We start from the raw sequence: 13,549 nt of genomic DNA, 5'->3' as shown, positions 1-13,549 counted from the left end.
GTCGTTAATTTTGTCTGTAGTGTTGCAGGTGAAAAAATGCACAATGGATAAATAGTCTATATTGGTTTAACTGAACATAATATATATTGTGTTCTGGAGTTGTTTGTCTCAATAGACTATAGTAATCAAAAGTAATGAACCTATTATGTGCAGGACCTTGGAGAGCGTCGAATGGCAGTAAAAGTGTGGCACATAAAAGGTTTATTAAAGGAAATTAAAGTCCATCATTGCCACACCTGCTCCCCTATTATAAGTCTATGGCAGGTCAGTGCCTTCAATCACAACTCAGCCTTAGAGAGCAGAGATGCGCCTCCCATTACCATTGCAGTCATACATACCGCATCCACGCTAGCATCAGGATTTAAGGATGGGTGCCACAGACAGCACCTTCTGCCTGCCTCTCATTTTCAGCAAGCAAAACAACTTCTCTGCGTTTAAGAATTCCTTCTGAAAATGTGCAAAGGTGTATTAAACTAGAGATTATTGGAAGATTCTAGTTAAACCAATGGGAGTAGTCATGTCTGACTATCTTCAGAGAAACAGAAACAGCAGACTTTTAAATTCTTTCCATTCCTTTTGTAGTTTGATTACATTTAAAATATTTCATAATGATGTTTTAGGGACTTAGGTGCTGACACATATAGCACTCAAATTTCACTTTCTTTATAGATTTGCACTATTATAACCAATATCTATTCTGGAATTCTGGGAGTAAATGTATGTCATTTGATGATCCACATCTCCAGTGGTATTTTGAAATGGGAGTATTTCAGGGATTTGTCTTCATGTTGCTTTTTTACACAGGGGACTCTTTTTCCTGAATTAGAAACAGATATATATCAGAGAAGGTCTAGAAATGCAAAGGAATCATGTTTTAGTAAATTAGTCTGAAATCTTTTGGTTTGGCATTTGAAGTTTTATCTCTTTTACAACCATTGTTAATCAGACAATACTCTTTTTCTATCTTTGTGATGCCAGAAGTGTTTGAATTACTAGCAAACACTTATGGACAAGGACATCTGCCCTCTTGTCACTGTTCCCTCTGGTTTCAGCATCTATAAAAGTATTTCCAAAACTCATGGACTGTAAGGACAGTCAGAGCTACATACCTGCTGAGGCAGGGTGCTATTCAAGAGCACGGAAGGCTACTCTCTTTTTCATAATGACTTTCAGAACTTGCGAGGACTTGTTTTTGTATTTTGGTCAATGTCAAACGAATGACCTCAGGACTTTGTGTTCATGTTACAGATGGATGCAGAGGCTGAAGATAAAACGCTGCGTACCCGCTCTAAAGGAACCAAGGGTGAGTTAGCAAGCAGGTTCCATGACACCGTGCCCACCACACCATGAAATATGGGAGTTCCAATGCTTAGTCCCTAATGTGTAGTCAGAATGATTATAACTTCCTCAGGGCTCTTTTTTTTTTTTTTTTTTTTTTAAATCAAGCTAGGACATTGGATCATGGCATTGAGAAGTAAAATATTATGAACCAGGAGCTAAAGGATCCAGAAAAGTACCAATGATATGTGATAATAGATTTTTACAAAATGCAATCATGAGTAGATTAAATATCATGCAAAACAACATAAGGGCAGCAAGGGAAGACTGCTTCACGGAAACTTCCAAATTATTAAAGTGACCTTTAATGGCCGAGGGAAAAGACAGAATTGTTAGTTTACTGCCAAAGCAGGTTTTGATTTTTATGTTATCTGGTTTTAGTGGCTCCCAATCTAAACTTAGTTCAAGTAAAATGATGATGTTTGTTTTTTGCCTGTCCCTGCTGGGAATTTCCGGCAGCTCTGCAAAGTAATATTTGAAAGGTTTAACTTGCCGGTTATCCTTCTCTTTTTGTAACCAACAGATGGTAATGTAATATTGAAATATAAACAGGCCCTTGATGATCTAAACATCTGGAAAACAAGATTGACTGGCAATAATACCCCTTAAGGAGAATAACTTTTATTATAATTAGCTATATTTTTGTGACCCTTAGTTCTAAATGGAAAACTGTAGTTTCACCATAGCTTCTGAAAACACTCTGGATGGTTGTTCCCTGCCCGACTCTTCTCCCAGTTAGCCTTGTAAGGAAGACCTGAGACAAGAAGCAATCGTGCAATTGTTTGGAAGGATTTTTGAGATTTGCCTTTGGAAGTGGCTAATCAAATGAAATCCTTTCCTTAGCTATGTTTCTATTTGAGGTCAAGGAAATAACACCTGTCTGAGTAAAGTTCAGAATCCCAAAACTTTTAATAAATTCCAGGATGATTTTTTTTCACTTGAGATGTAACCATGGTTATCACTAGTTATGATATCTAAAATGCAGAATAATGCTGTACAAGATGTGGAATTTTCTCTACCCAACAGAAGTTTTACATGATATTACAATTTTGCTTCAAGTTACATCATATATCCTAATATTTGAAATGCAGTAGTTCTAAGCATTAAATTTTTATGCAGCCAACTTCTCAATAGAATACAAGTTTAAGAAAAAAAATGATTTGTATTGTTATTTAGGACAAGCTCACATCTGCCATAAATACCAGCATTCTAGGGACTATATTTGGATTATATGAATCCCTTGTTTTGACTTCTAAAAGCACACTATTCTAGCATACTTTAAAAAATGTAGGTCTTTTAATTTGCAATTCTTTTTGTACTTTGAATTCTTTTGGCACATAATATACACCCTTAAATAGAGCCAAAATGTTCTTCTAGAAATGAAACAACTGTTTCTCGTGCGGCATGAGTAATCTTTAAAACCACCTGTTGTCTTTCTCAATATGCTGCTTGTCCTTGTGTAGGCAGGTATTTATAAACATGAACTTCTTTAATTCCCATCAGTTGTCAGAAAAAAAATCAAAGCTCTTTTTTCTACAAGATTCTTATTTTTAAAACAATGTTGATATTAACATAGTTAAAGCCTATCTTCCTCTTTCTATACATATGAAACTTATGGAACATAACTAATCTTGGGACACATTCACTTAGTAAAATTTCCCAGTTTTGTATAAATACTTGTTTAATGCCAATAAAAATGTAAGTTTAGAATTCTTTTGAAAAATTTTCTATGAACAATAAAATTGATTTAAAATATAATTCAAGACCTTTGTGTTCTCATAAGTTTTTAATGAATCTTTAGAGACAGGTATTTAGAAAATCCAATCCACAACTGCAAGGTCCCAGGGTCACCTAAAGCACTAAAACCAGCATCATCTATTCTGGACTATATTCATCTATCCACTGGTATCCACTCCAAAGTACCAGAACCAGAAATGATCAATTCACCCAGGGGGAAGTTAAGTGGGGTTCGTATGAACCATTTATTGGTCATTATCTCTAGGTGGGTGAAAAGTCATACAGTTTTCAAATTTATAAACTGATTTTTTTCTCCTTTCTTTTTGTCAACAGTGCCAATAGATTCTCTAATTCAGGAGCTCAGGTAAGATTTGCCCCACATTACTTTTTCTAGTATCGATCAGCTTTGATTATTAGAATGTTTTTACTTTTCAAGCTTGAGGATTCCTGTGGTAGTCGGAGGAATAGGCCAACAGGTTTATTTGTCTATACCCAAAGGAGAAGAGAAAGGGAAAAGCCATCCATAATTGATTCAAAAAATTAGGGCTTCCATTTTGATAACAAAACACAACATTTTGCCATAATGCAGTTTCCCACTTTTCTCTGTGGAGTGCTTGCTGGTTGTGTGTCCACAACTCGCATGTGGTTGATTTGTGCCCAGGTGATGAGTGAAGAATTGAGCTGTCATCTGTGAGCCTAAAAGATGACCCAAGTCCTAAGTTCCCTACTTTTTGTTTTAAATAATTAGATAATTCTATCATAAATTTTTAAATATAAGCATTGGGAAATAATAGGTTTGTGAGTGTGTCTGTTCATTTCCACCCTAGATACTGTGAAAGCACCTCAGACAATGTTATGGAAATTCCATCCTAATAGGTTATGCAGAATAAACTCCAATTAGTTGTTGGTTTTTTTGTTTTGTTTGTTTTTCTGCAGAATCCCTGTCAAGGCATAGTTTATAAAAAAAAAAAAAAAGTACGTTTTAAAAAAGAAACACATGCTGACATACATATTTGTACTGGTGATATTTTTTAGAGAAATTGTTTTGGGAGCAAGATGAGTCTTTTGTCCCTTGTCCCTTGTTTGCTATTGCAAACCCAGAAAGTCTCAATCCTACCATCTAATCCACCTTTCTGAAAACAATGGTCTATATGTGTTTCTCAGGGAAATGTTTGAAAACTAGAGAGTGTATAACAGCATTTGACGCATACCAAAATTTACACCATGTTCGTGAACAGTTTACACGGTTATTTTTCTAGACAGCTGTGTTCTGCAATTTCCAGAAGCAAGGGCTCTCCTAGTTACTTCCATGTCTCATAGGATTCACTTTGTCGAAGTTTTGGTTCACCCATTTAGTGAAACATGTATCTATCAGAATGGAATATAGGCTTCCTGCTGATGCCCTTGTCTGAGAAAATTTGTTAGTAGGGAGTCCCTAGCCCTGGCTACACTTTCAATTTCATGATTTGGAAGTTCACATTTTACATTTTAAATTATTTGAGCAGAAAGGGGAATGCACCCTCATATCAGGACAGGATTAAATGAATGGTCTGGCTTGCTTAATTTCTTTTTAAATCTGCTCTCATTTAGAATTCCTATCTGGAGACTTTATGTTCTCTACAGAATGATCAAGACAAGTTTAAGATGATCAAGGTCTTAAAGTACATGAGATGTTTGCCCTATCAGGAGGTGGTTTCCTGGTGGTCCAAGCAGAATCAAGGACTAAGGAACTCACAGTTTTCCCTGCTGTTGAAATGACTGTCTCCAGTCTGTCTTTTTAGGGAGTCAAACCATTCTTGGGAGGGACAGGGCTTTTTGAGTGATGTGTCTTGAAAAATAACTTGAAAAAGAAAAGAGAATTTTGAAGGAATGAATAAGTGTGTGTTTTGGCTTAAGGAGAAATATCTAGTTCATAGAGAAAAAGGAAGAAATTAGCAGAGAGAGGCGACTTTGTAGGGAAAAGTTTAATATAAACTTCCTGGAGAAATAGAGAATTGCTACATAAGCACACTGTTAGCTTTAGCAATTAAAATAAAACTAATATATATTGAGGTCTTGTTGTGTGCCAGATACTCTTGAGCTTTCTTTGTCACATTTCTGTTTCATGTAGCCCTCACAATAACCTTATAAGGTAGGAATGATGGCATTTCCAATTTTCAGATGAAGAAAGTGAAATAACTAGCCCAAGATTACGCAGCTAGTAAGTAGTCCAGACTTCTGACTCAGGCCAGCTTCTCAACTAACAGGCTGTGCTTTCCCTCATACAGAATTAATACTAACAATTTAGAATATAAATAAAAAAGAAATGGTTTGTTGTTCATCTTGTCAGTGGCTGGAGTTTTGAAAGTCTATATGTTAACCCTTATGGCCTGTTTTTCAATAGCTTAGGTTTCTGAAATTCAAATGAAGATATTTTGATTAAAAGTAATCATGTTTCTTATTTCCCTAATTTCTACAATTTTTTTTTGTCAAATATTCAATTTTGCCTACTTTGTCATTAGATCAACTCAGATAGCTGGTGATAATTGCTGGGAAAATTCATAGGCAAAATTAATTCACCTATTTTTCTTTAAGAAGAATCAGTTTATAAAAATTACTGATTACTTAATTTTACAATTACTTATTTTGAACAGAATGTTCATACTTAGGCTGAATAAGTTCCAAATTGTTTCTTAAAGTGGTGTAAGTTGACCCAGGTATAGACCTGAACTATCATTCTATATAAATCTTGGGAAAACATTTTGATTTATACAGAAGGTTATATTTTTAGTGTCTTTGAAATTTTTGCACCACTTTATCCATTTGCTACAATTGCTGCTGCAATTGATTCTGCAGATTTGTTGTGCTCTGGAATCCAGAATTTTTGTGTGCCTGAATTCTGAGTATCTTAGGATATGTGGCACATTTTATCCAGTGTAAAAGTTACAGCAATTTTCTAGGGAATATTGGCAACTTTATTTAGTTCTTTTTGGAATGCATTGGACATGTTATTGCTTCTAGAGCTACTAGTTACAAAAATACTAATACAAATGAAGCGAATTTAAATATACTGTATATTGTTCATGACACTAATAAAAATTGATAGTGACATTCTCATCTTCTTATTATACTCTATGTCAGCTACTATCATCGCCATTAAAAAAGCAATTTATAACCACAGGCCCACCTTTAATCACATTCCTTATTAGCATTTCCAGTCTTTCCTCCAACACAATTCAGGTTACAGGTGGTGTCGAGATGGCATTCTCATGTCTTTCTAAATCATGACCATTGTATTGTCTCTGCTTTTCTTTTATTACTATTATCCTTAATCTGATCTGAATGCTATTGCATCTACTAATATTGGTAATTGTCTCATGCATTGGCAAAGTGTTTTACACCAGCCCAGCCCTTTCCTCTAATTAGGGAAATATATTCTAGCCTCTGAAATGGCTTTCCTATGTGACTACTTAGAGACACAAATGAATTCAAGACTCTTAAGTGTATTAGAGTCAAATCCCACTGTCCTTTCATGGTATTATTGCTGCTTACCAATTTGTTGTCATAAATTTTGTAGTGAACAGTTTGGTTGTCTCTTTCTACTTTATTTTATTGTGTGTAATTTCTTCATTTAAAAATTGTATCACTTGGCATTTTCTTGTAAGTTTTAAAATGTTAAGCATTTTATAAGATCTGTAATCAATAGCCTATAGATTTAATCGTAACCTTTAGCATGTGAAAAAATTTGTGACTTACATATTTAAATGGCTTTTTCTTTTTTCTTCTGGTTTATTTCATTCACAAGAGTTCTTATATCAATTAAATATTTTACTTGAGGTGTCTGGGTGGCTCAGTTGGTTAAGCATCTGCCTTCTACCCAGGTCTTTATCCCGGAGTCCTGGGATGATTGAGCTCCCTGCTCAGCAGGAAGTCTGTTTCCTCCCTCTGCCCCTCACTCTACTCATGCTCTCTCTCTCTCTTGCTCTCAAATAAACAAAAAATATTTTGAAAACAACATTTTACTTAATACTTAATAGCTTTATTCATAATTTTGAGGGGAAATAGAATTTCTTTCAATAAGTATGATTTTATTGCCACTACTTGTTGCACAGAGATTTCTGGAAATGACAACTAAAGGAAATAAAAGGGACCTGAGCGGATTTCTAAAACAAAGTGTTCCACAAATCCATCATCCAGGTTAAAGGAAATAAGTTGCTGTAATTACAAGATTAGATAAAAGAAGGAAGAAAGACTCTTTTTTCCTTTCATTGCTATGATTTCCAAATGCAGGACTTGGTTCATGTTTTAGATTTTTATAATGTATCTGCAACATTCATGTTAGCAATATGCCTTCCTAAATCTTATTACCAAGCCTATAAATTAGAATCCAAAAACCTGACACCTTAAAGAAAACTCATTTTCTTGTAGGCCACTTTGGGGGCAAGTGGGACTGATAATTAAGGCAGCTGATGATTAGGATTGGATGTAGGAGAGAAGTTTCCATGTGAGGGTGCCTGAGGCATCCTTGTTCATTGCCCGCTCTCCACCTTCCTCATCCTCACCTCTGCATAACGGGTAGGCTGTTGCTAGACATGTGACATTGAGGCCTAAGATGAGTTAACCCTCCAAAAAGATAATATTGTTTACTTACTATGGTAAGAGAGTGTCTTGAAATAGATTAGGGAGACTTCCAACAATAATTAAATTTTAAAAGGAGTTTTATTTAATGAGAAAATCCCATTAGCTATAATTCTATCACATATTTATGTATTTATGTAGCTTTTTTTTTCTTTGTAGCTTTTAATAGCATTGAGCACTGACCCTACTATTGAGTGGGGCTTCAATAGGTACCTATTGAGTGAGTGGCTGAAAGAACAAGCAGTGTCTAATTGGATCCACACAAGCCACCTGGGGGGTAGCCAGGACAAAGGGTATTAGCCACATTTAACTCATGAGCCAAGTTTGGGGACGTTAAGTGCTTTATACAGGGTATCTGAGTAATAAGTGACTGAACTAAAAGTAATACTTAGGTCCTGTATGTGGTCCAGGGCACATCCCATGCTTCCTGGTACCCACTGCAGCCACTGTATTATTTTCCACTACTGTACGACCACTTTTTTTTTTTTTTTTTTTTTTTACTTTTTAGAGCAGTTTTAGGTTCGCAGAATAACTGAGCAGAAGGTGGAAGGTACAGGGACTCCCCACAGGCCTCGTTCCCCAACACAAATAGCCTCCCCCATTTCTGTACCCCTCCACTAGAGCAGAGCAGTATATTTGTTAAAACTGATGAACCCATATGAACACATCAGCATTCCAATTCATCATCCACTTTTGGGAGAAATATTTATCTGAACTTTATCATTGAATTAATAAATCAAGTTGAAATATATCAGCTAACTAACCCCAGTACCTTTTCTTTATTTACCATAGTGCCAATTATAAAGAGGCCATTGCCCTTTCTTTCTAGGTTTTTTCCCATGAATTGACCATGTAATTTTAAGTCTATATTAAAGTATCAGGAGATTATACAAATATGTGTATTCTTTATTTGGAGATTATACAAATATGTGTATTCTTTATTTGTTTTTCCTTTCAAAATACTACATCCTAGGTGATAGTCAACCATGGACCTTGTACTTCAAAGACTGATTTCGTAGCATAGGAAGTGTGTGCACTTAACATTCACCTAAGGCTGATGACAGGCATTTAGAAATGGGGCAACATTGGGGTCCTGTCCCTTCACAGCACGTTGAACTTAGAGACTGAATGGCTGTGTATTTGCCAGTTTGTACACACCATATATATAATATATATAAAATTATGATTACATGGGATGGAGCATTGCCCAACTTAATTGTTTATGTCCTACTTTGAACTATAATGTCTGCATTTCAGAAAAATAATATGGAGCTTCTAAGTAAATATCCAGAGTAAAATTTCTCAGTAGACAGAAAATTAATGGCATTAGTGTAACAAGCCCAGGGAGTTATGTGATAATGTCGCTGTGGGTGAAGTGAGAGAAGTACTACCGGCATGTAAAGGGAGAGATCACCTCCAACCTGAGGATCAAATGTGACCTGAACCTTGGCTACTCAGAATGTCAGTATGCTTAGTACCCATCCCAGATTACTACTTCTGCCTTTTAATACATCACAAAACTACTAACAGATATACTAAAGTTTGAGAAGTGCTAGCTTAGACTTTACTACTTACTTGGAGAAGCTCTTCTCTCTGCTGCTAATTTTCAATGGTGTGAACTGGCAGGAAAGTCAAATGTTTGGATTTCTTTGGGATTCTCTTAGTTTGTGAATTCTTGGGTTAATGTTAATGATTTTTTGCTGCACAGAAGATTCCTTAGCCCAGAAGGCAACAGGACTTGACATTTGAACACCTCCCCTAGGTCACCGTTAACCACTGACAGACCTCCAGAACCTAGAGCTGCTATTAACTGCTTGTTTGAATTTCTGTTTGATGAAAAGAAGCAGAATACTGAACAATTTTAACAGTAGTGTAGCAAAAGGAGAAGCCTTGGTCTCTTGTGACTCTCAGTTTTGACCTCTAGGAAGTGTTTGAAACCAACCAGATCTGCCTTAAATATTTTTCGCATATCATTAGATAGAGAAAATATGTAAGGATGCTATTTATTTATTTATTTATTTATTTATTTATTTATTCATGAGAGACACAGAGAGGCAGAGACACAGGTAAAGGGAGAGGCAGGCTCCCTGTGGGGAGCCCGATGTGGGACTCGGTCCTGGGACCCTGGGATCACGCCCTGGGCAGAAGCCAGGTGCTCAACTGCTGAGACACCCAGGAGTCCCATGTAAGGATGCCTTTTAAAGATCATTTTATATGCCTCCACAGATGACACATGTAGAGTGTGTTCTCCAAGTATTTAATGATTGTGTCTCAAGCAAAATCCAGAATCTCTATCAACTTCCATCTGTCAGATGATTGCCTTGTCACTTTGACATATTGGTAACTCATATGCTGAGGTTCCTTCTAACTTGCTCAGGCCCTTCACAGCATATTTGTTCCCTCTGGTCGGCGGTTTCTCCTGCTAATGTGCTCTTGAGCACCTCTAATGCAACAGAATTATTTAACGCTATTGCTTGTTTCGACTCAATCCTTCTTGAAGAAGGACGTTGACTTTAACCTTCAGGCAGAACACTTCAACTCTTGGTTGTTACCTTTTAGGTAAACGATATACCTATATGAAGTCCCATTTCAATTGCATGGTATGTCTGCAAAAATGGTGTTTTCGACATCTTAACGATATTTTTTCTGTGTAAAGTGTGAACTGAAATAAGTATGTCCTACAGTATTGACAGGTCAGCTTCCACAACCAAAACATGATGTGCTTGAGTTTTCATTCTTCACAATGGGTGATTTCTCATGACACTAATGCAGACCCTTACTTAGGATTTGAAAGATTCAAGTGGTAGAAAGAACACTGGGTTAACGGTAGTCCTGGGTTCTGGAGGTTCTGTCAGTGGCCGGTGTGTGACTGTGGAGAGGTGTTTAAATGTCAAGTTCTGCTGCCTTCTTGGCTAAAGAAACTCAGCACTTTCAATCCTGGCCCCTGAATTCATCTAACTTCCCTCCATCCCCATCCCAAAATATAGCTACATTTAACATCTTGCTTTATTCACACCTATCTTCTGAGTTCATCGTTACCATTGAGCCTCTCCTTAACTACCTTTGCACCTGATCTTGTTTTCCTTGCACAATCCTTCTCCTTGTTTATTTTCTCCTTTTGAAGGAGAAAGCATTTTCCCCGCCTTTTTAAAAAGATTTACCTATTCATCCTAGAGAGAAGAGAGAGAGAGAGAGAGTGGGCTGGTGGGGAGAAGAGAGGGATCCTTAAGCAGACTCGCTGGTGAGCGCGGAGGCCCACTTTGGGCTCCATCTCAGGAACCTGAGATTATGACCTGAGCTGAAATCAAGTGTTGGATGCTTGACTGACTGAGCCATCCAGATTTCCCCTACACCCCTTTTATTTATTTATTTATTTATTTTTCTTATATTCTTTATTCTTTTTTTTTTTTTTTTTCTTTTACAAACCCTTGTGTCGAGGGCTGACTTTCAGTAGATCGCAGCGAAGGAGCTGCTCTGCTACGTACGTACGAAACCCCGACCCAGAAGCAGGTCGTCTACAAACGGTTTAGCACCAGGTTCCCCAGGAACGTGCATTGTGTGACTGGCGAGGGGGCGACCCCCTTTCCGACCGCGCCCCTTTCCCGGCCGAGGGGTCAGTAGCGCCGGGGGGCCTGCGGCACCGAGCTGGGGCGTGCTGCGGCCCGTGCACCCTTTTTTAAAGCATTTTTTTTGCCTAATCACCTTTGTCTTCACATTTTGTTTTCTTAATCTTCCCACCATACTATTTCCTATAGGAAAATCCATTCCTGAAGAAGCTATTGCTTATTCTTCTTTTTATAAAATGTTCTTTCCTTTTCAACCATTTCAACTCTGTGATAGTCTACTCCTGGCAAAACTCTTTCCTTCATCTTTTCCCACTTGGGATTCATACTTACTCTTTAAAGCGAATGACTAATGTCATCTCCTCCATTAACTGTCCCTGTGACCTCCCAGGCTAATACTTTTTTCCATTGTGTACTCAAAGTACTTCTTTTCTTGTCTGTGTTAAAGCACTTATTATGTTGAATCATAGCTATTTTATTATTCATTCATCCATCTGTCCACCCATTCAAAAGAAAGCAGATCCCCTGCTTTCAAGTTTAGAGTTTGGGGAAAATTAAAAAAAAAAAAAAAAGCTAAAAACTAAAAAATTTTAATTAGTCACATACAATTCTGTCTTTTTGATACACTTTTTTAAATGAGCTTTTTAAGGACAAAGAATCCATTTTATTCACCATTTTGTCCCTAGTACATAATGTTACTCAAAAAATACTTTATTTTACGTTGTCTACCAATGTTTGTTTTTAGAATAAATAATGTAGTTAGTAACTCATTGTAAAGGAATTTCTATTTAATGTTGATTCTCTTTAACTATTTTCATATAGTGCCCACACTTCTTTGTTTCCAAATTTTTAGACTCTTTCCCTAGTTCTGTCCCCTTAAAGTCAAGACCTTTTAGGCAGCAAAACTCCTACAAGAAATACATTTTATCAAAATGTCAAACATAAAAATGAGGTGCTCTTTATTCTGTTAACTCCTCCTTTGGTTTCACTTGGTCATTTTCAGTCAGGAAGAGAAACCAGAACTGGAATAGAAAAATCATATTTTTATGTTTGTATGAAGGGATCAGTCAAGTGAGTCTCTGGACAGGAGTAGCCTCATGCCACAAGGTCAGAAAGTAAAGCCACTGCTGGACATGTGGGCACTTAGAAGAAATCCAAGGCTGGGGCAGACAGGTACAGAACAGTGTCAATAAAGAATGGCTTTTAAATGTGGGTTTTCTTTAAAGATCCTAATCTTGGTTCTCAGCCTGGGGCCCAGAGCACAGTCTCATCTTCAGGGGAGGCATACATAGAGATTGTTCGCAAAGGTGGGGTAGGGGGTCTGTTCTAAGGACTCCTTTCAAAATCAGGGTCAGGGAAGTGAACCTATGTAGAGAAATGATTGCAATATGTCTCTGAGGGCACAATCTCCACCTTCTTTCCTGTGTGGGAGTCACAGAAGAAACTCCAATCTTCCATGTCACTCCTATGAGAATGGGGAGAATTTAGACTCCAGACTCCCCATGCTATTTGTGGTGATTGCTCCAATCTTCTGGGGACCCTCTGTCTTTGTAAGTGGAAGTTAACACAAATCCTGCAACCTGTCCTGCAGAGTCACTAAGCTCTAGGTTCCTTGAAGTAAGGACTGGCGGGTTCATTTTTCCATGATCATTTTTTAAAAATCTTGGCTGCCTGACATGACACACTTCCTGATTTCCTCTACCTCTTCATATATTCTTAGTTCTCATTGCTAGTTCCTTCTCAATATCCCAAACGCTAAACACTGGATCCCTCCAGGTGTGTCCTTGACCCTTTTTGCTGGTGATCCTTTGATGATCTCATTTAGGCTTTTAGTACATCTACAGGAAAATAAATCTTTCTTCTCTAAACTTCAAACTTGTATCTCCAGCTGTGTAGTCAGCATCTCCAAAAGGATCCCTCAAGTATATCTCAAAAGTAATAGTCCAAAATTGAAAGCACAACTTCTATAACCAGGACACATCCACAGCCTTGCCTGTATTAGTAATTGGGGAAGCACAAAAGTCCTGGAGCCTCCTTGACTTTTCCCCTCATACCCAGTATGCAATCTTTCTGACATTCTTATGGCTTGAATTTCAAGATAAATCCACAATCTGACCATTTCTCACCATGCCCACTGCTATTACTAGGCTTTCAACCCTTCACTGTTCACTTGAGTTATTAAAGCAACCTCCTCACTGGTTTCCTTACGTCTGTCCCTTTAGCAACCTGCAGTTCACTCCACAAGGCAGCCAGAATGGTCTTGTTAATGTGAAGCCAGACCATGTCACCCCTCT

The 13,549-nt window shown here is 37.3% G+C and overlaps 1 protein-coding gene across 7 annotated transcripts in view; it reads left to right on the top strand.

Annotated features, from left to right (window-relative positions):
- ST18 (ST18 C2H2C-type zinc finger transcription factor) overlaps nucleotides 1–13,549 on the top strand; it is a 145,591-nt gene that overhangs the window by 36,156 nt on the left and 95,886 nt on the right. For 6 of the 7 annotated variants that reach the window (XM_038579292.1, XM_038579290.1, XM_038579291.1 and 3 more), the window contains 2 exons: nucleotides 1,249–1,303; nucleotides 3,409–3,439. In XM_038579292.1, the coding sequence (XP_038435220.1) occupies nucleotides 1,249–1,303; nucleotides 3,409–3,439 (86 nt within the window). Of the gene's footprint in view, nucleotides 1–1,248; nucleotides 1,304–3,408; nucleotides 3,440–13,549 lie in introns of those variants that run through there. The other variant, XM_038579295.1, reaches the window with a different exon arrangement.

This window comes from Canis lupus, chromosome 29 (genome assembly GCF_011100685.1).
Source record: "Canis lupus familiaris isolate Mischka breed German Shepherd chromosome 29, alternate assembly UU_Cfam_GSD_1.0, whole genome shotgun sequence".
NCBI classification, from domain to species: domain Eukaryota; kingdom Metazoa; phylum Chordata; class Mammalia; order Carnivora; family Canidae; genus Canis; species Canis lupus.
The sequence above is the reverse complement of the archived record's forward strand: the minus strand, read 5'-3'. Positions and strand labels throughout refer to the sequence as shown.